The sequence below is a fragment of the Pristis pectinata genome, chromosome 9 (genome assembly GCF_009764475.1).
Source record: "Pristis pectinata isolate sPriPec2 chromosome 9, sPriPec2.1.pri, whole genome shotgun sequence".
NCBI lineage: Eukaryota > Metazoa > Chordata > Chondrichthyes > Rhinopristiformes > Pristidae > Pristis > Pristis pectinata.
In genome coordinates, this window is record NC_067413.1 from 84,748,301 (window position 1) to 84,771,886 (window position 23,586).

Consider the following 23,586-nt stretch of genomic DNA (forward strand, 5'->3'; position numbering starts at 1 on the left):
CCTCACCAAGGTGTTTTTTTTCAAACAATTCCTCTGTGTGTTTCTGTTTCATGGGATGTGCTTTCGGTTTCTAACAGCAAACTGTTCCCTCTGATTTTCTCTTTGCAGTTAATAGCGAGCTACCACCTGAAATGAGGCTTGCAAGTGGTCAGCTAGTGGGTGATGACCTGTCCTTCCTTACTGCCGGAGAGATTTCACCTTACATCAATGACCCTTCTCTGAAGTTGTTCCAGTGTGCTGTCTGCAACAAATTTACCACCGACAGCCTGGAGGCCCTGAGCTTGCATGTGAACAGTGAACGTTCACTCCCTGAAGAGGAGTGGAAGGCTGTGATTGGAGACATCTACCAGTGTAAGCTCTGCAACTACAACACTCAGCTGAAGGCCAATTTTCAGCTCCATTGTAAGACAGACAAACACATGCAGAAATATCAGCTGGTGGCCCACATCAGAGAAGGTGGTAAACCTAATGAGTGGAGGCTGAAGTGTGTAGCTATTGGGAATCCAGTGCATCTGAAGTGCAATGCCTGTGACTATTATACTAACAGTGTGGATAAGTTGCGCCTTCATAGTACCAACCATAGGCATGAGGCAGCAGTGAAGCTGTATAAGGTAAGAAAATGAGTTCTGATCATTCATATGTATACAATATTCAGTGCTTCAAAAGACAATATTTTGTGATGGCTGTGTTTCTAAATAACAGAATTGAAAACAATTATATAACCAATTAAGTCAACCAATATAATCCAGACCATTATGGCTACAACCTTTAAAATTCAAACTGAATGTGAACAGAAAAATATAACAAATTCATCGAAAGCACATGGGACTAGTTAAATTAGTAACAAAATAAGTTTAAATTGAGGACATTGTTTCCAAGGCTATGCAATTTTAATTGATTGGTTAATGCTATTTATTGGAAAGTTTTTCAAATTGATGATTATTGAGTTGGTTTTGTTTTTTTCCATTAATTGGTCATGTATATAATGCAACTCATTGATAGTTTTGTAAAAGTAAACAAATGAGTCCCAACAGAGTGAAATAACACAGTTAATAATGAGGAATAAATGTACAGGTATAGTCATGGTCAGTGAATTATTCGCTCAAAGAAATAGTGGGGAAAAATTTAAGGGATCAAAAAATTGACCTCGAGAGGTGGCCTGTATTAGGAGATTTTACTGCATTATTAGTGATAGTAGTCCTAATATTTTCACACTTGATTCCCTTCCTCACTTTGATAAGTTTGATTAGTTTATATGATGTTGGTTGGGTGTTAGCTCACTGTACATCCCTTAGATGTTCTTTCACAACAGGATGTGATTGTGAAGCCAAACATATTCTTAGAATCAATGAATGAAGCTGGGCACAAAACACTGTTTGACAAAGAATTTGATTGATGAATTTCGGATGTGGTTGTTGTGATGGACATTCCTAATTATTCTTCAGAAAAGGAGTACTTGATAGGTGTGGCTGAAGTCTTGCAGCTTTTTGGACTCTGAGACCAAGACATTAATAGTTTTGCAGAAAAGTAGCTCTTTGGAATGCTGACATTAACTAGTCACACCAAAGAGTCATGAAATGATTAATAACTTGAAAGGCTATTGCTGTTTCAACATGTTTACTTGACATCACGAGTTGACCTTCCTGAGGGCTGAATGCTCAGTTGAAAGTGTGATGTTGTTGATGCTCACTGATATTTAAGAATCTTGCCAAGCTGGAAACACGTGACTTTGATGGGCCTGTTTTGTAAAGTAAATTTGGTCTTTCTTGCATGATGTTTTTTTTAAAAAAAATCAAATATTGAGATGATCAGATGTTTGTCAATAGGCTCCTCTTTGAAATTTGTTTCCTGCTAATGTTGGTGTTTTCATCTGAGCATTAATCGAGTTGTCTAGATTTACAAAACTTTCAAACTTTAGTAAATGATTGACAACATTCAAATTTATTTTGAAAAATTGTTTTGTGTAGAAGATTAAAATTCAGAATATATTAGGCACTTGCCAACACTATTAATCATCTTTGACATGCAGAGAATATACAGTAATTATAGAATCCATTCTTCAGATCTTATCTGTGTATTCACGTAGGACACCCACTAATAGCAAGAGTTATTTAACATTCAGCTGGAATGCTATGAATATTTGATAGATGTGAAGGTGAGAACAGAATCCTATATTTAATTAGTAAAGTAACAAGGTTACAAAATGAAGAAAAAACGACTGGGGTTAAAAAAAAAGGAAATTTTTGAACATTACGTAACAAAAGTTTTTTTAACTAGTAATGGATCTGCTGGTTTTCCATGAAGGTGCTTTCTTTGTCCTCCTTACAAATCAGTATGTTTGATGTTGCTGAGAAGGTTTTAGAATCATGTTTGGTCAGCACAACCTAAAGAGTTATTACAGGTTTATTGACACACAACAGCTGCAAATATCTCTTCCATTTTATTGATTCTGCTATTATTTTCCTAGCATTGTGGCTAGAACAATCTTGACAAGCTGAACCCAGAAGGCATAACCGTCATGCCAATTATGTGACATATGATTTTTTTTTAAATTTCAGAGCCACAGTAGACTGGTATTACAGTGTTAGGTTTTAAGCAGGGCCCTTGGGAATTGATAGAAATGGAAAATGGAATTCTTCACAAATGGTTTTTTAATTCTCAGCAGAAACATTCAGAATCAGTGACAGTTCAAAATAATTGTGCACACAAAGTATGTGCAATAAAATCTGCAAATAGGGACCTCAGATTTTATCAGAGCATAATACTTCAGGGAATTGTTGTCAGTCTAAAGTATACCCTAACAACTATGTGAAATGGCTACTGCTTGGATTTGAGAACATTTCTTCCAAGTGAAAACACCTGTATAATGCTCAGGGTGGACAGGCAGAATCCTTGCAGATAGCATTACTGATTGTAGGTCAGATCTTATATGGGCAAGTTGGAAGCTGTCCTTTTTTAATCCTATCATCCTATTGAGTTTGGTTGTGTCTATTTCAAAAGACAACAAGTATTGAATTGAAAAGAAAACATTGTAATTCAATTTCCCCTTAAAGATTCTGGCCTGGATAGGAACTAATGATCATCTTAAAGAGATTGCTCACTAAATATACTCAGCAAAATTTATCCCAAATACGATTTGCCCAGATAGTCTGAGGCGCAGACTTTGAAGTTTCCTTTCAACTTTCTATTTGAAAATCTTTTGAAGCAACCTTCGTGGACATCCCTGAATTGCATAGTCTGATATGATTTCCCTCGATGTAATTTTCAGTGAAACTCTGAAAAGTGCAAGGGTCAAATGTGACATTAGGTGATTGTATAAAACAGATGATTTCCATGTCATCTCCTGTTTGTGAATTCCACTAATTTTACAGATAGTGGATGAATCAATATTATCCTTTTATCCTCTAATGCATGGCTGAAACTACCTATTATTCAAATCTTTAGACATTCTCGACATGATGTGCTAGGAAGTTCCACGAAACCACATTCCCATAATTTTGATAAAATTCACTCGACAAACGTTGACAGTATCCCACCAGGTAAAATTTAGAAATAACCTGACATGCTCCACAAGGATGCCTCTTCGTACAGTCATGACGGTAAGAGATTCACTTAGAAGACAGGGGTCTGCAGATTCCAAAGAATTCCCTTAGGATTCATCCTCAGAGATGTTGCAGTGCAAGAGTTTACACTTCCTGATTGTGTGGCGTTCAATGCAAATCAATGTAATTGTTTTCCTTTTAATTTGGTGTATGCTGACTTTATCAATGTGCAGTCAAATACAACAGGATGATATTATTAAAAAGCTGTTGTCATCTTTTGACTGTCCTTTTAAAAACTAATTGCCACAGACAGTAATACTGCTGGAAATACTCCCACTCCCCAAAATCAACCCACATCCGAGTATAAATGTACTCCAAGCAGATTATGAACAGGCTTCTGCCAAGAGTATGTAAGAAAAATATCCATGAACCCAATCTGGGGTATTTTCTCATCAGTGCATTCCATAAAGATTTCCCATTGACACAGCACAGCCCACAAAAATGTCCCTTTTGACACACCCTGTGAACAATTCCTCTTCAATGCACTCCAGATTTATTTCTTCTTGGAAGCACTTGAGGATCTCCCTTCATGTAAATTCCAAAAGGGTTGGCCGTTAGTGAACACAATAATAGAGTTTCTCCTTGGAGATACTTCATGAGCATTTCCCGTTGTATTATGGGAGCTTGATTTAAATTTTCAGTAAGAGTCCCATCTCTTCCCATGGAAGTTATTCATACACCTCAATAGTTACCACTGTATATAATAAAAAAAATGATTTGCCTTAGAATCCCTTGCCCCATATTTATTACTTTCACCTGACCACTGCAACTCCCTTTTGTCCATCGGGGAGAGTTTTATTATCAAGGCCAATGTATCCAAGGGAACACCTCAGTAACAGTTAATGCTTTCAGGAGAGGAGTAAATTGACAAATAAGACTAATTATTTCTGTACCCCTTTCCTGTTTATCTTTTTTATTTTCATCTTCTGGTTCTATCAGCCATGTGCCAGGTAGAAAGGCTGACTGACAATGTATTTCACAACTGTTGATCCCACACTTCTGTAACTAAGATGCACCAAGGATAGCCTGGGGGCAATTTTAATTTCCTGTGGTAAGCACATTTTCCTTTTTGCATTTGATATCTCAGTCAAAATTGGGAGTTTTACTGTGTGGAAAATTGCAGACATGAATCCAAGCCTACTAGTTAGTCATACAGCATTGTACAGTCATGCACAATATCTTCTTGCCCTTCACTTTACTCATTTTTATCAGTGACCAAATATTATTTAATACTTATAATTGATAAGTTTTGAAAAAAAGTTGCGCTTTGTAAATTTTACTCTGTTAAAATGGTAACGGTGCACACAGAACAAATGTGAAAACATTTGTACATACAGTAAGGATTTGTGTGCACACTTTGCCAATCAAAAGTTCTCATCTACGCTGTGAGATGTTTTACTTTTGTTAAATGTAATCCATGATATACTATGCATTGAGAATGAATATAAACCATTAAGTCTTCTGGGAATAATTATAAATCATTAACCATGGAACCAATGAAGTAAGAAAACAACCAATACGTTATAATTCTTTAAAAAAAAGTAGCACTTCAATCCAAAGAAATCAAAGGCTCTACCGTCTTACAGATGGAAAACCTGTTTTAGTCATGATCGGGAAAGGGGGTGGTATGGGAGATGATGGGGAAACTCTACCACCTGTTTTCTGTTAACTTCATTTTCTGAAGTGCATGCCCACCAATGTGTGCACACGTGTGTGTGTGTGTGTGTGTGTGTGTGTGTGTGTGTATGTGCATGCTTGTGTTTCTGTTGAACATCGTGGTATGATTATCAAAGTCGAACACAATCAAAAGCTCTGCAGTATTTTCTCCAAATGGCAGGTGTGCAATCTTGCAGCTGGAGCAGAGGTGGGATGACAAAGAGAACCTTGTACAACACAATGTGGGGAAAACTGACTGACACTTCAGAGTGCCCTAACACAGTATAGGCAACTAAACCATACATGGATTGAAAGAAAAAATCCCAAACAACTTGAAAATTGGCCTCATTGCAAAAGCAAATTTAAATCCTGTCGGAAGGAGTTGTGTGTACTTGGCCTCCGACTGGCAGACTTTATTCCTGCAACAAGCGATGTGATACTTTGGTGCACAGAAGCAATGTGGCGTTTACTCTTTGTATCTGAGACTATATTTTGAAATCCTGCATTTAGTCACCAGCTGAGTCTGTTTGGATCAAAGGAGACATCTAAAATGGTGGAAAGATTAAGCATCTGCAAAGTTTGCTAAATGCTCCAAATTCTGCCTTGTCAACTCACTAAAATGGCATTTTGAGTTTAAATGTTTATTTGTTCTGCATTTAGGCTGGATAGTGTAACTTGACCAACAGTGGTTAGAACCCTAGGGACTATTCTGGTGATTGTTGGTGACTGCCTGGTACTGTCGTGCCATTATTACTTGCCACATGAGCCTGAATATTGATTGGGTCATGCTGCATGCATAAGCTGTTTCGTACCTGAGGGCTGAAAGCTGTGCAGTGATCAACAAAGATCCACACTATTGTCCTATATGTTGGAGGGAAGGTCATTTCTGAAGATGTTTGGGCATAGGAGACTGTTTTTGTGAACTCCTCCTATTGCGTTGTGAAAGCATTTGTCCTGTTAACCACAACCATCTTGTTTTGTGCTAGGAATGACTCCCGTAAAAACTTTCTTCTTAATTTCCATTTACCCACTCTTTGATGTGACATACTAATATTTTTAAATTTGTTGTCAACAGCAGTTATTCTCATGGAATCTGGGAAAAACTGACAGACGTTTTAGAGTTCTGGAATTCAAAATGTTTTTTCAGTTTTCAACCATGGTGACGTGGCCTCTCAAAGCAATGGATCGCAAGACTTTGTGTCCACAGGATTGTAATATTGTCGTGGTTAGCTATAGCTTGAGGCTACAGCAGGTAGATTGGTTAAAACATGCCCAGTAAAGTAGTCATTTCCTTCCAGACTCAGCCACCTTGGTCAGTGGCCCAAGCCATTCTTGGTCTTGGGTTTAACATTAAAGTCCTCCAATTTGGAGAGCATTCTGTTCTCTTTCTGCTCTCGATGTTTCTTCTGAATATGTTCAGTGTGAGGAATTACTGATTATTAGCTGAGGGAGAACAGTTGGTGGTAATTGCCAATGGGCTGTCATTGTCCATGATGCTATGTCAATCTTGGGCATCTCCAGGGATAATCCCTCCTGTCTGGAAACCACTGTACCACCTCTTGTACTGGGTGTGTCCTTCCAATCAGACATGATGTACCCAGGAATGGTGATGAAGAAATCTGAGAAAAGGACTGAAAGGTATGATGCTGTGAGCATGACTACAGTCAAGCTGTTGCTTCGCCTGTCAGTAGGGCAACATCTGGAAACTTGTCACAAATTATCAGACATTTACGAGGAAGTCTTCACAAGTTCCATTGTGTCTTTGGTGAATCTAAATCCAGTGCCGAGATTAATGTCAGATGGTTCATCTGGGTTTAGTTTGTAAAGTTTTGTCATCATGATTTGTTATAGTGTTGGCTTGCTTGGGGGCAGCTGTTTGTGTGCCAAATCACAAATAGCCAAGACCAGGTAAGGTGGCACATTTCCTTCCTAAACTACATCAGTGATCCATATGGGGTATTACATTCTGATGAAAGGTCATTGACTTGAAGCATCTCTCCACAGATGCTGCCTGACCTTGTGAGTATTTCTAGCTTTTTCTGCTGTTTCAGATTTGCAGCATCTGCAGTATTTTGTTGATGGGCTTTTATGACAATCTGGTGGTTTCCTAGTTATCATTACTGAAACTAACCTTTTATTCCAAATTTCTAAGTTTAGTTAAGTGACTGAATATAACTTGCTCTGCTACCATGGTGGGATTTGAACTATTGTGTCTAGTTTCTAGTCCAGGTATCTGGGTTATTAGAATCATACATTTCAGCCAGTGCTCCAGAATCCACCGTCACAATCCATGTGTATCACAAGCAGGGAGACCCAGAAGAGGGAGCAGCACAGTGGTGTACATTCAAAAGGATGTAGCCCTGTGAACACACACCATTGACCCTAGCCTCCATAGTGTCTCATGATATTAGATCAAACACAGACAAGTAAACCTCTAATTACTGCCTACTGTCCTTTCTGAGTAGATAAGTTACTATTCCTTTGAGATAAACAACACTGAGGCTGGAAAGGACATAAATGAACTCCAGGTGGGCCTTCCCTGTCCATGTTCATTAGTGACTTAGTATTATTTAGTAGAATGGGCTGGCAGAATCTTGAAGGGTGTGACTGGGCCTGTACCAAGTGGTAAGAGAACCAACAAATATGGGAGAAAACCAATTTAATCTCATCCTTGATGATCTACCTGTTGCAGATGTGTTACCTAGGAGAGATTTGATAGGATTGACCACTGCCCATTCATTGTGGTCACCCCTTTATTGTGTTGTTGAGCCAAGTGGGATAGATCAAGAACATAAAGACAGAAAATGTCGGAAGTAGCAGGTCGGGTGGCATCTCTGAAGAGTAAAGCTCAACAGAAGTTGACTGAACTGCTGTAAATTTCCAACACTTTGTTTTTATTTTAAATTTCCAACTTCCATTATTTTGCTTCAGATTAGAAACAGATGTACCAGTTCAAAACTGGGTATTCATTAGGCACTGCAGGCGTTGGGTGGCTGTCAAATTGTATACCAGCACTATCATGGTCCAATGTATTGCTTACTCTGCTGGACCAGGAAATTGCTGGGGTTCATGAGTGTAGATAAGACAGGCAGGAGCACCACAGAGTGTACCCAAGAATGAGAAGACTTTATACAGGACTTTAGGCATGTTAAACAGTGGAAGTAACAGGTTATGAACAGAGTTTTAATATTTCACAGCCAATGTATCACATCTAAAGTTTGCAATTCTGTTACATCTAGTCTTGAGTGGCGCTGGGCAATTAAATGCCTAATGGGAGGATTCCCCATGAATATCCATCCTCAAAGGTGGTGCCGCCCAGCTTGACTGTACAAAGCAAGGCTGAAGTGTTTGCACCCAGTCTCAGTGGGAGTTCCCAACCATCATCGACCCCATCCTTCAGCCAGCTGAGTCGTGTGAGATCAAGAAACAACATAGCGCATTGAATGTAGCAAAAGGTATGGTCAATGAAAACATTCCAGTGGTGATGCTCAGAACCAGCTGTGCCTTAGAGCCAAGCTGTCCCATTACAGCTGCAACGCAAGCATTTATCCAACAAACTGAAAAGTATCCCAGGTGTGTCCTGTTCTCAAAAAAACAGGACAACCCCATTCAAGCCAATTACCACCCCGTCAGTCAACTCTCAATCATCAACACATCAATCCTCAGAATGCAGAGTTGGACTACTTGGTGTAAATGTTCCTCTGGATGATGAGGCTGCCAACAATTGACTGACCCAAATATTTTTACTCTGTAACAGTTTAAAAAAATAAAAACTTAAATAGTACTCCATGTACTTCAGGAAGTACTTAACAACTTTGAGCTGGGGAAGTGGATGATTATTCTGCCAGTCTTATTTTACAATCCTATCATGAAACCAAAGTTTCCTAAAGGCCAGCTGATCTGTGACTTCTGTGTCAGTGCCACATTTTACACAACAAGCCTGGCCCTGTTAGCTGAATCTGCTCACTATTATAGGTAGCAGAGTTACTAATCCTGAATAGATTCTGAATGGAAATTCATTGTTACAAAACACTGTGTCGCCAAGTCATAATTTGAGTTCTTCCAGTCATGAAAACATCATCAGTGACTGACTTGGCTTGATAGAAATTAGAGGTTGTTGGGGGGGGGGGAGGGAAATAGAATTTTTGAGCCACTGCTAAAAATGGACATTTTAGCTGCCTTTTAAAGGTCTTACTAAATTGCAAACATGCCAGTGTTCAGGCTACACTAGTAACATTTCTTGAATGGGTTCTTTCAGAGCAAATGGAAAAATTCTAGTGGTTCTGAGTTACAGTACAATTAAACAAAATTATTTGCACGTAAGACTTTCTGAACCCTACACAGAGAGATTTTATGTGTATTGTATATTGACACATGGCCTGGTTTAGACGCACACTGACTTGGTGTATTGCACCTGTTCTTTGATGGGTGAGGTGCTGTTTCTTTTTTAAATACTGCATACAGACGATTTAGAGCAGTAGCCAGTAAATCATGAAACAGACATAAGTGTTGAATCAGAGGGTCTGCTTCCCAAAGCCACATTCTATGGTAATGCAGTGAATCAGGATACATTATTTTCAGAATTTAAAATGACTCACGTTTTTTTCCACGTATACTTGAGATGTGCATTAATCATTATCCTGCATTCCTTATCTGTTGGTTCCATGAGATTATTGAAACACTGGTATTTGTAGTCTTAATTTTAAAAATGGAAACTAAAGCTTTCATTGCACTAGTTTAAAATTAAGAATTAATAAAGTGCTCTTTGAGAAACATCTGTGTTTTTGCGATCAAATTACATCTTATTGATTAACAATACAGGTTAAATTATGTTATGACGGAGCAGGTTTGATCAAATTGCTTGTTTTACTTCAGTCTGTATATTGTGGAAAGGACAGCGCTGAAAGATGGCAGAAGGCCAATTCAACGGCTGAAGTTTCACAGATCACAAAATAGTTAGAAGAGTAACATCATATTTCATCCATTCAGGGGGACCCTTTGATCACAGCAGCTAATTTTTTTTTAAATGGTTTCAGGATTTTTGCCTCTTCCATTATATCTGGAAATCTACTTCATATGTTGATCAATCAAAGACATTGATTGTTAGTTCCAAAATTACATTTTACCAGTTTGTGCATGCCTGACAGCATAACATAATACTTTACAATCCAATACATATTTTTAAGATAACCTCAGAAACATTTTCTTTCCATGCTGAAGCCCCCAACCTCCCAACCTTTCATCATAACTGAGATATCTGGACTCCACTCATTACAATGGTTGGAGGTCCCTTTTCCACTAAAACTGGATTTAATATTCAAGCTGAAAATATGGTTCTCCTGCTAGGACTGATTTTTATATGCTCATGTTTGCACCATGGAATTTAATTGCTGCCATGCACTGGCAGGAATAGTGCTATGTCTTCAAAGACAAAGCTGAACTCTGTACCAGCTTCATCTTTGGCATACTTAATTTCAACATACTTATTTCAACATATTTAATGGACAACACTTGTCTGTTTATTTTCCCCTTCTATGTACAGTCCAGTTGGCTGCATCGATTATCTCTATATATGAACACTTTGCCTGGATTCAGGAATCTAATGCAACCAAAGTAACAGAGAATAAATATCAAACAAAGCTCTGGCTTGCAGATTCCTGTTAACCCATTTCTGACAAAACTTTTTTTGACAAGTATTAATTGAATACAAATACAGCATCCTGTTGTTCACTCCCCTTTTAGTCTACTTCACATCTGTTCAAAAATTTATTCTGAAATTTCACACCTTTGAGTTTAATTAATAGCTCTTGCATAACTTGCATAAAGTCTTTTAGAAGTTCAAGTGTATCTTGTAGGACTTAACAGTCTTCTAGATCATAATTTCCTCACAGCGTTGGGGCAAATTGGGTTCTTGCACTTCAGAATCCAAGCCAACTGCTGTTAATTAATAAGTCCACTATTGTTCACTTTTCCATGAAAATCATCTGCTATTTTTTTTCTCCTTTTTGCTTGTTCTGTGTTTTGCTCACTGGAGCCAATATTTTTCTTTTAACTTTACTAAATTCACAGAATTCACAGTTTGCTGCAATGCATTAAACTGATCGGCTTAATGAAAAACTGATTTGTAGATGGTCTTTCCACACCTTTTGCATGATTCACACACCTTCAGCAATTACTAACGCTGTTTAAAAAAAATCCTTTTTAACCTGAACAACCTTCTTCAAAGCAAGCATTGAGCATTTTAGTGAAGATGTGTTTGATAGGATTTCCATGTGGGTTTACAAAAAAAAACACCTTTTGATTCATTGTCATTCAGGCTGCAACAGTAATATTTCACTCATTACTCAGTAAAATGTACAATATGTGTTTTCATTTGTCTGTATCTGTGAGTAGTCAAGCCCTTGTTATAACATGCTAAAATCATTGGGTCGAACTCATTTGAAAACAGCCTGTTTTTAATACCTTCCAGATCACAGGGAGACTGAGCTATGCTTTAAAATGCTAGACTGAACCATTTTTTTTTAAGCATGAACCCACCAGGGACGGCAGGGTGCACTGCGATGGTATGCTGTTCCTTCAATTTTGTTGCTTAAATTTCAATCTAACCCAGATTGAGGGGGTGAGCATATTCTTCTATCAGTATAGTTCTGCTTGAATGAGTTTAGTCAATCATGCCATCAAACTATGTAGCACGCAGGGCAATTCGGGCACGTCTTCTGCATTGCTCAAGGCCAGAATCAACAGAAGACGATGAACAAATTTGCTGATGAGTTCAAGGACAGGAACCAGTGAAATTATAGTAAGATATTTTGAGGAATTCTTTCCTTTAAGTTACCATTTTACACCTCTTTCCATTCCATTCTCTTTATTGTTGGACTGGACCTCACCAAAATGTGCTCTCCTGTATTTGGGACTAATTCCAGAGATTCTTAAGGAAGTTGAGAAGGAATGGAGATATATTTTTGAGGTAAGGAAAGCCAGGTTCTCTTGCCCTTAATGGGAGAATCTGATTACCATTATTTCTGCTTTCCAATTTAAGCCAGCCTGATTGAAAGGCATTAAGAGTTGTAACACACAGAGTTCAGTTGTTGAGGAAGACTTTGAGGGGTGCTGGGAGGGAGTAGGGAATGGTTTTCATGGGGGTGCGATGAGAGATGGATGTATCGAGTGTTAAATATATAGGATAGGGGCAGAGGGAGGTCATTAGTAGAGACATTGGACAACAAAGGGCAATGGGAGAGATCAGAGGCTGTAGGAGATTGATGGGAGGGGAAGATCATTGATCAAGGAGGAGAATGACAGGAGGGGAAGTGAGTGAGATCTTGGAAATGAAGGAAAAGGTTGCAGAGGAGGGGAGGGCTTTGTGACCTGTGTAGAACTTTGGAGGGCATCTTGCCAATGAGAGATTACAGTATGGTTTGTAGGTTTGCTTAGAGATCTTGGGGCGTTTCTTGTGTTCCTCTTGTTTCAAGAGCAGGGCTGAGAAAAAGTATTGACTGCTTTATTCAACCATTCTGGTATCTCTTTATCTGCTGAGTTTCCCGTGGCCTAGTATATTTAAAATTTTACTTCTTGTGTGGCCCAAACTGACCATTTCTCAGGATTAAAATTTACTACTCTAAATTATCTAGTTTTGCATTTTCTCCAAACTAATATTGTCCATGCTCTAATACCTTACACTTCATTTCCAGATTTTCTAGAGTGTTCATATTAGCATAATACATTTGATAATGTGCCACATCAGAAATTATTATTGTGGATAATAAAAGCTCATGGTGCAGGGGGTAACGTATTGATATGGACAAAAGAGGCGCATCTATGACAATCCTCATCATAAAAGCACCTCTTTGGCAATTTAGGACAAAGTTAAGTTCAGCTACAATATTTTTCAGACAAGATCAGCCACCAGTGTTTTTTTTAGGATGAGGAGATTGTTGGCAAATGCAGGATTGATTGTCCATCCCTAGGGGCATTTGAAAGATGCTGATGAGCCAACTTTTTGACCAACTGCAGTCCTTCTGGTGAAGATGTAATGTTCCAAGTTTGGACTTGGTGATGATGAAGGACCAGCATTATATTTCCATGTTAGGTTGGTGTGTAATTTGGAAGCATGTTCCCAACTGTCTGCTGGCTTTGTTGTGTGTGGGTTTGAGAGGTGCTGTCATCGAGTTATACAGCACAGAAACAGGCCTATCAGCCCAACTTGTCCATGCCAATCGGGTTGTCTACCTGAGCTAGTCCCAGTTGCCTGTGTTTCACCCCTATCCTTCTGAACCTTTCCTATCCATGTACCTATCTAAATGTCTTTTAAACATTGTAATTGTACCCACCCCTGCACTTTCTCTTGCAGTTCATTCCATGTACCCATCACCCTCTGTATGGAAAAATTTGCCCCTCAGATCCCTTTTTTAAATGCTTCCCCTCTTATTTTAAACCTGTGCCCTCGAGCTTTAGACTCCCCTACCCTGTAAAACAAAAGACTGTATCTACCTTATCTATGGCCCTCATGATTTTATGTATCTCCTGTAAGGTCACCCCTCAGCCTCCTATGGTCCAGGGTTTAAGAAGCCCCAGCCTATCCACCCTCTTCATATACCTCAAGTCCTTTAGTCCTGGTAACATCCTCATGAACTTTTTCTGGTTTAATAGCATCCTTCTTGTAGCTGGGCAACCAGAACTGCACTCAATGTCAGAGGAGCTGAGACAAGCAACTGCAGTGAATTTTGTAAATGGCTCACACTGCAGCCACGTTACCCCAGTGTGAAGGGAATGAATGTTTGAAGTGGTGAGTGAAGTGCAGATCAATTGGTCTGCCTTTTCTTGGGCAGTAATGAACTTCTTGAATGCTATTGGAGTTGTTCTTTATTTGCCTAGATGAATGTCTTTCATCACTTTCCTGATGTGCTTTCTACATGGTGGAAAGGCTTCAGGGTGTCAGGAGATCTGGCCTTTGACCAGATTTTGAAATCGGTGTTTATGTGGCATCTCCATTGTATTTCTGGTCAATGTTGACACTAGGGTTTTGATGATGAGGAACGTAATGATTAAATGTCAAGGATAGTTGCTTAAATTCTCCTGTTGAAGATGGTCATTGCCTGGCACTTCTGTGGTGTGAATGTTGTTTTCTGACTATCAGTCTATGCCTGATTCTCCAGGGGTTGGGTGATTGACCTTCAGAAACCACTTGTATCTCCCTATGTACTGCTAACGGTTCACACACCTCGTGAGTGCCCATCTCGAGTCCCTTGAACTACTCTATTCCATTCTACACGAGTAAGTGTTATTAAGACCAGGCTTTGTCATGTGCTGTCCATTGGTCACTTCTGATACAGTCATGTACAGGCATATCTATAATTGGTAGCTTGGTGAGAATGGTGTCAAGTACATTTATCCCTCACACCGTCTCACTGACTACCTGCCGCAGGCCTATTCTGACTGTTGTATCCCTTCAGACTTGGCCATTGTGGTCAGCGATGATGCCACTGTGCCACTCTTGGTAATGAGTACTGTCTGTGTTCTTACTGCTTTCAGTGCTTCTTCCAAGTACTGTTCAACATGGGTGTACTAATTCATGAACTGAGGGAAGTAGTAACAAGAAGAGGTTTCTTTGTCCATATTTGACTTGCTGCTGTGAAATTTCATGAAGTCTAGAGTCAATATTGTGGATTTCCAGAGGTCCTCCCTCCTGCCTTTGATGCACTGTACCTCTACTTCTGATGGATTTGTCCTGCCAGTGGTACGAGACATATCCAGGAATTGTAACAGAGGATTCTGGGATGTTGTCTGAAAGGTACGATTGTGACAGTACATCCGTATCAGGTTGTTGATTAGTGTGTGACATAACTCTCCCAAATTAGACTCCAGTCCTCAGATGAGGATTTTGCAAGTTTGCCTAGACTGGGAGTGACTTTGCAGTGTTCAAATTTAGTGCTTAGTCGATGATGGATGGTCTGTCTGTTTATTTTACATATGCTCTTTTTATTGCAGCAGCTTGATAGGATTGAATGGCTTGCTGGGCCATTTCAGAGGGTAATTAAGACTCAACCACATTCCTGTGGTCTTGTGTCACAAATGGGACTGACTGGTTAGGGCCACAGATTTCCTAGTTTAAAAGGATATAAGGGAATCAAAAGGGTGTTTACAACAATCTGGTAGTTCTGTGGTCACCATAACTGAAACTGGCAGTTTAAAAAAAAGCCTAGATTATTTAATTGACAGAATTCAAACTCCACTGCTGCCAAAGTGGGATTTCAACTCGTGTCACTCAACTGGTAGCCCAGGCACTGAGTGAAGTAACAGAGAACGTAGTTCAGTCTGACACTCAAAGAAACATAGAAGATAAAACCAGCACATTTTTTAAATAGTTTTAATTTGCATAGTGGTAGTAAGGAACATGTGTTCTTTAAAGCTTTTGTACTCCAGGCTCATTAGTGGTGTACAATGCTGGGTGTACTAGGATGGTTTTAAAGCAGTTGTTATCTATTTGTAGTGAAGCCAGAGTGTTTTAATAAAAACAAGTGATTAGGTTTTAAACCTGCATTTTATAAAGCCTCACTAGTTAGGGTAATGAAAGGATAGCTTGTACAAAAATGACCAGTGAAAATGAAATCAGGGCTTACAACAGTGAGATGAGGGATTGCTGTCACAAGAAATCTGAGAAAGGCAGGTTTGGGTAGCAGAAAGAGTCACGGGGAGATGGAGAGATGACAGCATGGAAACAGGCCCTTTGGCCCACCAAGTCCATGCCGCTCATCAAGCATCCGATTTTACATTTTATTCTCCCCATGTTCCCATCAGTTAACCCCCCTCCTCACAATTTCCACCATGCACCTACGCAGTAGGGTCAATTTACACCGGCCAATTAACATACCAGCCTGCACACTTTTGGAACGTGGGGAGGAAGCCGGAACACCCGGAGGAATCCCACGCAGTCACATGAAAGACATGCAAACTCCACACAGAGAGCACGGACTATCAGGATCAAAGCCGGGTAGCTGGATCTGTGAGGCTGCAACTCATCAGGCTGTGCCTCCGAGGTGTGGTGGAGCATGTAATGAGAGGGGGCAATCACTAGGAGAATGGGGCTGTTGGGGTGCATTACTGATCTTCTTGGATCCATGGAAAGCTTACAGACATGTTGTTTGCTTTGGAGCAGGCCAAAGACAGTGAAGCAGAATGACTTTAGGAGAAATTTCCATCTCCTCTGAAAGCGCATCGCTCCATTAAATTAACCGAGAAGTAAAATCTCATCTGTCAGTGCATGATGACGTGTCTGGGGGAGTGGAGTTACTCAGCTTCATGTTCAAACAGGTCAATTTCATCTGATTTTGATAATACAATGTATGTTTGATAAATCAGGTGCTGAAAGTTTTTTAGCAGGGGATATAATTAATTCAGTTTTAAAACTCCTAGGGCTAGAAATTCTGTTCCTTATAAGAAGGGAGTAAGTGGGACACTGACACAGTAAGTAGAGCTGCTATCTTGCAGCTCCAGTGATCCAGGTTCAACAACAACTTCTGGTGCTGTCTGCATGGAGTTTGCACATCTACCTGTGATTTCCTCCGGGTGCTCTGGTTTCCTCCCACATCCCAGAGCCATGGGTTGGTATCAGAATCAGATTTACTGTATGACGTGAAATTTGTTGTTTTGCGGTAGCAGTACAGTGCAAGGACATAAAATTATGATTTACAAAAATAAATAGTGCAACAAAAAAAGGAATAACAAGGTAGTGTTCATTTGTTCGTGGACCAATCAGAAATCTGATGGCGGAGGGGAAGAAGCTGTTTTTGAATCATTGAGTGTGGGTCTTCATGTACCTCCTCTCAATGGTAGTAATGAGAAGAGGGCATGTCCTGGATGGTCAGGTCCCTAGTGATGGATGCTGCCTTCTTGAGGCACCACCTCATGAAGATGTCCTTGACAGTGAGGAGGGTTGTGCCCATGATGGAGCTGGCTGAGTCTACAATCCTCTGCAGCCTCTTGTGATCCTGTGCATTGGAGCCTCCATACCAGGCTGTGATGGAACCAGTCAGAATGCTCTCCACCGTACATCTATAAAAATTTGCAAGAGTCTTTGGTGATGTACCGAATCTCCTCAAACTCCTAATGAAGTAGAGCCACTGCCATGCCTTCTTCGTGATTGCATCAATGTGTTGGGCCCAGGATAGATCCTCCGAGATGTTGACATCCAGTAACTTGAAACTGGTCACCCTTTCCACTGCTGACCCCTCAATGAGGACTGGTGTATGTTCTCCCGACTTCCCCTTCCTGAAGTCCATGATCAATTCCTTGGTCTTGCTGACTCTGAGTGTGAGATTCTTGTTGCGACACCACTCAACCAGCCAATCTACCTCACTCCTGTATGCCTCCTTGTTGCATCTCAGGTTCCACCAACAACAGTGGTGTCATCGGTGAATTTATAGATGGCATTTGAGCTGTGCTTAGCCATACATTCGTGAGTGTAGAGAGAGTAGAGTAGTGGGCTAAGCACGCATCCTTGAGGTGAGCCTGTGTTGATTGTCAGCGAGGAGGAGATATTATTACTGATCCATACTGACTGTGGTCTCCTGATAAGGAAGTCGAGGATCCAGTTGCAGAGGGAGGTACAAAGGCCCAGGTTTTGAAGCTTGTTGATTAGTACTGAGGAGATGATGCTGTTGAACACCAAGCTGTAATCAATAAACAGCAGCCTGACGTATGTTTTGCGGTTGTCTAGGTGCTCCAAAGCTTGATGTTAATTAGCCACTGTAAATTGCCCTCGGTGCATAGGTGGGAGAGTCTTGGAGTTAAGGGATATGGGGAGAATAGGTCACAAGGAAAACCAGTGGGGAATGGAATTGCTCTGTGAGCTGGCACAGATTTGGTGGGCTGAAATGGCCTCCTATTTTGTATTATATTGTAATATGGTCTGATCATGGCTGACGTTTTACCTCGGCACCATCTGCCTGCACTAACCCCATGTCCCTTAACAACATAAAAAAACATTCGATCTGTGATTCAAATATACTCAGTGACTAAGCCTCCATAACACCTGCGTGCAAATTCCAAAGATTCAATAGCCTCTGGGTGAAGAACTTCCTTCTCATCTCAGTCTTGCCTCCTTACTTTGAGACCGTGACTCCTGATTCTAGAGACTCAGTCCAGGATGGAATTGAGGTCAAAAACTTGTGCAAGAAGTTGCACAGTGATGCTCTGTATGTGGTCATGTCATGTCATGTCATGTCATGTGCACGAAGGCCATTGACTGTGCAACAGTGAGGTCAATGGCATGCGATGCATAGTTTTACAGCTGTTGTAATATTGTATTGGCCATGGCATAGCCTTAAACACAAGTGCTGGCATTCAATGGATGTGAAGATCTGCTCCAGCATTATTTAAAAGGTCCTGGACCATTATTCAGGTCTCCAGGAGTGACTTAATAATTTGACTTGCTGTTGGACGAGTTGAATTTACAAGAACACAAGAAGATAGGAGCAGGGGTAGGCCATCTGGTCCCCTCATGCCTGCCCCACTATTAAATTTGTTCATTGCTGATCTACCCCAGGCTTCAACTCTTCCTCTGTGCCAGATTCCCACAGTCCTCAATTCCCCGATCTTTTAAAAATGTGTTGACCCCACTTTAAATACTTCTGATGAGCGAGCCTGCAGTAGAGAATTCTGGAGATTCACTACTCACTGAGAAGAAATCTCTATGTGCCTTGGTTTCCAATGACTGGATAAGTCTGAGGTTGTCCTTCAGCGGAGTAGGTCCTATGTTCTCTGTTGCTGGGGACCCCCACCCACCATTCCCCTATCATTGGGTGACATTTCCAGCAACATGATGACCAGGTAAGTTGTGCACTTTGTGAATGCTGTTTTAGGAGGGAGATTGTACTGCAAAGTTCATGCTTCTGTTGTGGCTTTGCCTCTCATGTTTATTTTAAATGCAACTGCTAGCAGTAGGCCTAGGAGTCATGATTCTCACAGGCACAATACATTACTAGTGCAGATCCCTGCTGCAGCACTATCCTCACACTCACTCTTGCATACGGGTATTTCAATGGGCCATATGTTCAAATTATCATTCAGATTTTGCCGATAAATCTCCCCGATTATTTTAATCTTGCTGCAGATATTTTACTTTACATTATACAATGTATTTTTGGATCACAAATGATTTTAATATTATTCCATACTAAATGCTGCTACTGATTCTGAAAGCCAGAAGATTTTAAGATAAAAGCTGAATGAAAGGAATATATTGGATGGAGAAAAGGAATGGGGTACGTGTTGGGGGAGTGATGGAATTACTGACACAGATGTAACCATTCTACAGTGCTCCAGAGAGGATAAAGTAGGAGTACCTATTCTTAATCAACTGAAAAATGGCTGCCTAATGTCACATGTAAAGCAGTTGGCTACCTTATCATCTCAGTTCCCACCTCGAGCTGGCTAAAAATTACCCAGAACCTCATTGGAAAATGGGATCTGGAGTAATGTACCTAATCATTCCATTCCTGGATGATACATGATTAGGTGGGAAAATAAGTTGTGAGGAGAATGCAATACAAATGATGTTGCAAAGGGATGTAGATGGATTATGAGAGGGAAAGAATATGACTAGTGGAATAGAAAGTGGGAAAGATGAAATTATTAGCTTTGGTGGGAAGAAGAGGAAAGCAAATTACTTTTTAAAAGGTGAGAGATTAATGAATATTGATGTATGAAGAATCACGGGAGGTTACCATGCAAACGCAAAGCAATTGGGAAGGTAAAAATGGAGTGTTAACCATTATTGGAAGGGGGCTGGGATATAAGTGTGAAGATTTTTTGCTGTAATTAACTAATACTTTGAAATTGTACCTGGATTCCTGTGTGCAGTTTTGATCACCAAATTGAAAGGCAAATATACTTGACTTGGAGCAAATGCACCAAATGTTCACAAGCAGTACACACAAGATGTTGAGGAACTCAGTGGGTCAGGCAGCATCTATGGAGGGAAATGAATAGTCGACATTTCGGGTGGAAACCCTTCATCAAGTTAATTTCCCTCCAATAGATGCTGCCTGATGAGTTCCTCCAGCATTTTGTGTGTATTGCTCCAGATTCCAGCTTCTGCAGAATCTCATGTGTCTCCGTTTAAATGTTCACAAGACTTTTTTCCAGGGATGAGAGAAATTAACTGGATTGGGTTTCTAATCTCTGGAGTTTAGAACATTGATGGACAATCTCATATTTACAGATCTTAAGAGGTTAAGACATAATAGATGGTGGGAAGGGTCTCCCGGGGTTGGGGAATCTAGAACTCTGAGTCACATTCTCAGGATAAAGGACTAAACATATAGGACTCTGATGAGGAACGTCTTTGTTCTGAGAATTGTGAATATTCTGCATTCTCTGCTGCAGGGGCTTTGAAAGTGTGAAGGGGTTTGATGTATTCTGGGGTGTTGTAGCAATAAAAGGATGGGCAGGAAATTGGACATCAGTGCTCGCAATGTGGTGTCCTCTACAATGGAAAAAGCACAAGCAGATTTGCTGATAACTTTGCAGAACATGTATGTTCATTCCACAAGGACAGTGTTAACTTCCAGTCACCTGTTAGTTTAATTGTCTGTTCTACACCTTCTCTGACCTCGCTGCCTTTAGTGTCCTATGTTTCATCATCAATGTCCAACACAGACTCAAGGAACAGCACCTGATTTTCCATCTGTTTACATTGCAGCACTTGGGACCTAACATCAAATTTAACACTGAGAGCTAATCATCCCCTTCTATTCTCTCTTCACAGATGAGGCTGTACCTTTGTTTCAATTTATTTCTTTTTCTCACTGTGTCCAACTACCAGTTTAAAAAGTAATGGTTACCTTGACGACTTTGACCTGCACCTGATTGTGGACATTCCTTCTGAGACCTTGCCCCTCTCAGCAACTTTAAACATGCTTGTTTTCCCACTTTTCCATATCTGATCAAATGAAAACATTGACTCTTTTCCTCTCCCTGCTGATGCTGTTTGACCTGCTGAGTGTTTCTAGCATTTTCTGGTATGATTACCTATTGTGAATAATGGGATCTCATGAGGAGGGAGGACAAGAAGCCCTCTTCACAAACACTGAAGAGAATCTGGCCATGTCACACACTGACTAAGCTGGCTATTAAAGCTGCCAATTCTGACATTTCCCAAGCACAATCTAGGTCCTCCTGTATATTGCTGTTCAGTCTCTGTGTTCCAAGGCATTTACTTCCATACACTTCATTTAGATTGAGCCAATGTGTAACGACTCCATTGAATGGAAGTTTGCCTGTCAATGCCATTTGATAGTTGTATACTGCTGCTACTAACTGGGTGATTTGATATTCAGATGCTTGTTTGATGGGGATTGAGTGGGGTACCAATCAATCTGGTTGATTTGCCTTGGATGGTGTTGAGCTTACTGCAAAGTATTGGTGCTGCACTCATCCAGGGAACTGGAAAGTATTCCATCACACGTCTGACTTGTGCCTTCTAGATGGTGGAAAGGCCTTGTAGGGTCAAGTCCCTCACTGTAAGATACCCAGCCTCTGACCTGCTCTTGTAGCAATTGTATTTACGTGACTGGTTCAGCTGAGTTCCTGGTAAATGATGATGTGCAGGATATTGAAAGGGTAGCACAGTGGTGGAGCTTTAGTGCTGTTGCCGCACAGCTCCAGGGACCCAGGTTCAATCCTGACATCGTATACTGCCTGTACAAAGTTTGCGCGTTCCCTTGCGTCTACGTGGGTTCCTTCTGGGTGCCATGATTTCCTCCCATGTCCAAAAGATGTATTTGTGGGTTAATGGATAAAATTCATAATAGCATAAGAATCCAAGGAGAATTGATGGGCATGTGTGAAATGGAATAAGTTACAGGAGTACAGGGAAATAAGGATAGGTGGAATGGGATTAAAGGGATTGCTCATCCAGGAACCTGATGGGCCAAATAGCCACTTTCCGTGGTGTTATAGGTATAAGACCTGGCAGTTCTAATGCCAATGAATGTCAGTGGTAGACAATTAGACTCGCTTGTTGGAGATGTTGATTGTCTGACATTTGTGTGGTAAGAATATTACTTGCCACTTATCCTTCCATGCCTGAGTGTTGTTGAGCTCGTGTTGCAAGCAGGCATGGACTCCTTCATTTCTGAGGAGATGTGAATGGAATTGAACTTTGTGCAGTCACCTATGAACATCCCCACATCGGATCTAACGATGGGACAGGAGGTAATTGATGAAGCAGGTGAAGATGTTCGGGCTGAGGGCACTGCCTTGAGGAACTTCTTCAGGGGTGTTGTAGCACTGGGATGAATGACCTCCAGCAAGCACAAACATTTTTGCAAGGTATGACTCCGACCAAGGGCAGACATTCTCACCTCGTGTAGGAATTGAGCTCTGTGGCCCACTTTTGCACCATAACTATGGTAGCCAGAGCTGAGTGGTCATGGCAAAGCCTGAATTGGGAATCAGTGAATAGGTTTATGGGTGGCTGAGAGTCATTTGATAGCACTGTCAATGGCATCTGATGGCTGGTATTAGTAGCACTGATGATTGAGAGCAGACTGAATGGTCATTAGCCAGATTAGATTTCTCCTGCAGAACATACCTGAGAGATTTTCCACAGTGTTGTTACTGTATTGGTTGGCTGAAAGGACAGCAAGTTCTGGAGTGCAGGTCTTCAATACTCCATCTGGGATGTTGTCTGGTCCTATGGCCTCTCTTATATCCAGTGCTCTCAGCCATTTAGGAACACAGAAAAGTACAGCACAGGAATAGGCCCATCATATCTGTGCTAAACCAATATTGCAAAATTAACTAATCCCATCTGCCTGTACGTTGTCTAAAGCCCCTCCATTCCCTGCCTGTATATGTGTCTGTCTAAATGCCTCTTTAACATTGCTGTCGTATCTGCTTCCACCACCTCCCCTGGCAGTGTGTTCCAGGCAGGGGATTCTCCGTGTAAAACAAAAACCAAAAACTTGCCTCATAAATCTCCTTTGAACTTTTCCCCCTCTCACCTTAGACCTATGTCCTCTAGTTTTTGATATTTCCACCCTGGGAAAAGGACTCTGACTATATCAATGCCTCTCATAAACTTTATATACTTCTATCAGGTCAACCCTCAGCCTCTGACACTACAGAGAAAACAACCCAACTTTGTCCAACCTCTCCTTATGGCTAATACTCTCTAATCCAGGCAACAACCTGGTGAACCTCCTGGATGTTATGATGTGACTGGTAGTCTGGATGTTAGGCTGTCAAATCAGAATATGGTAGTCTGGATATGATGAGGGGATGGATTGAAAACGGGCTGGATTTTGGGAGGGCATTGATCAAGGAC

The 23,586-nt window shown here is 40.6% G+C and overlaps 1 protein-coding gene across 2 annotated transcripts in view; it reads left to right on the forward strand.

The window, feature by feature from the left end:
* The window catches only part of LOC127574306 (zinc finger homeobox protein 4-like), a 201,362-nt gene that overhangs the window by 24,702 nt on the left and 153,074 nt on the right, over nt 1-23,586 (forward strand). For both annotated transcript variants that reach the window (XM_052023207.1, XM_052023206.1), the window contains one exon: nt 109-611. In XM_052023207.1, coding sequence (XP_051879167.1) covers nt 109-611 — 503 coding nt within the window. The remainder of the gene's footprint in view (nt 1-108; nt 612-23,586) is intronic.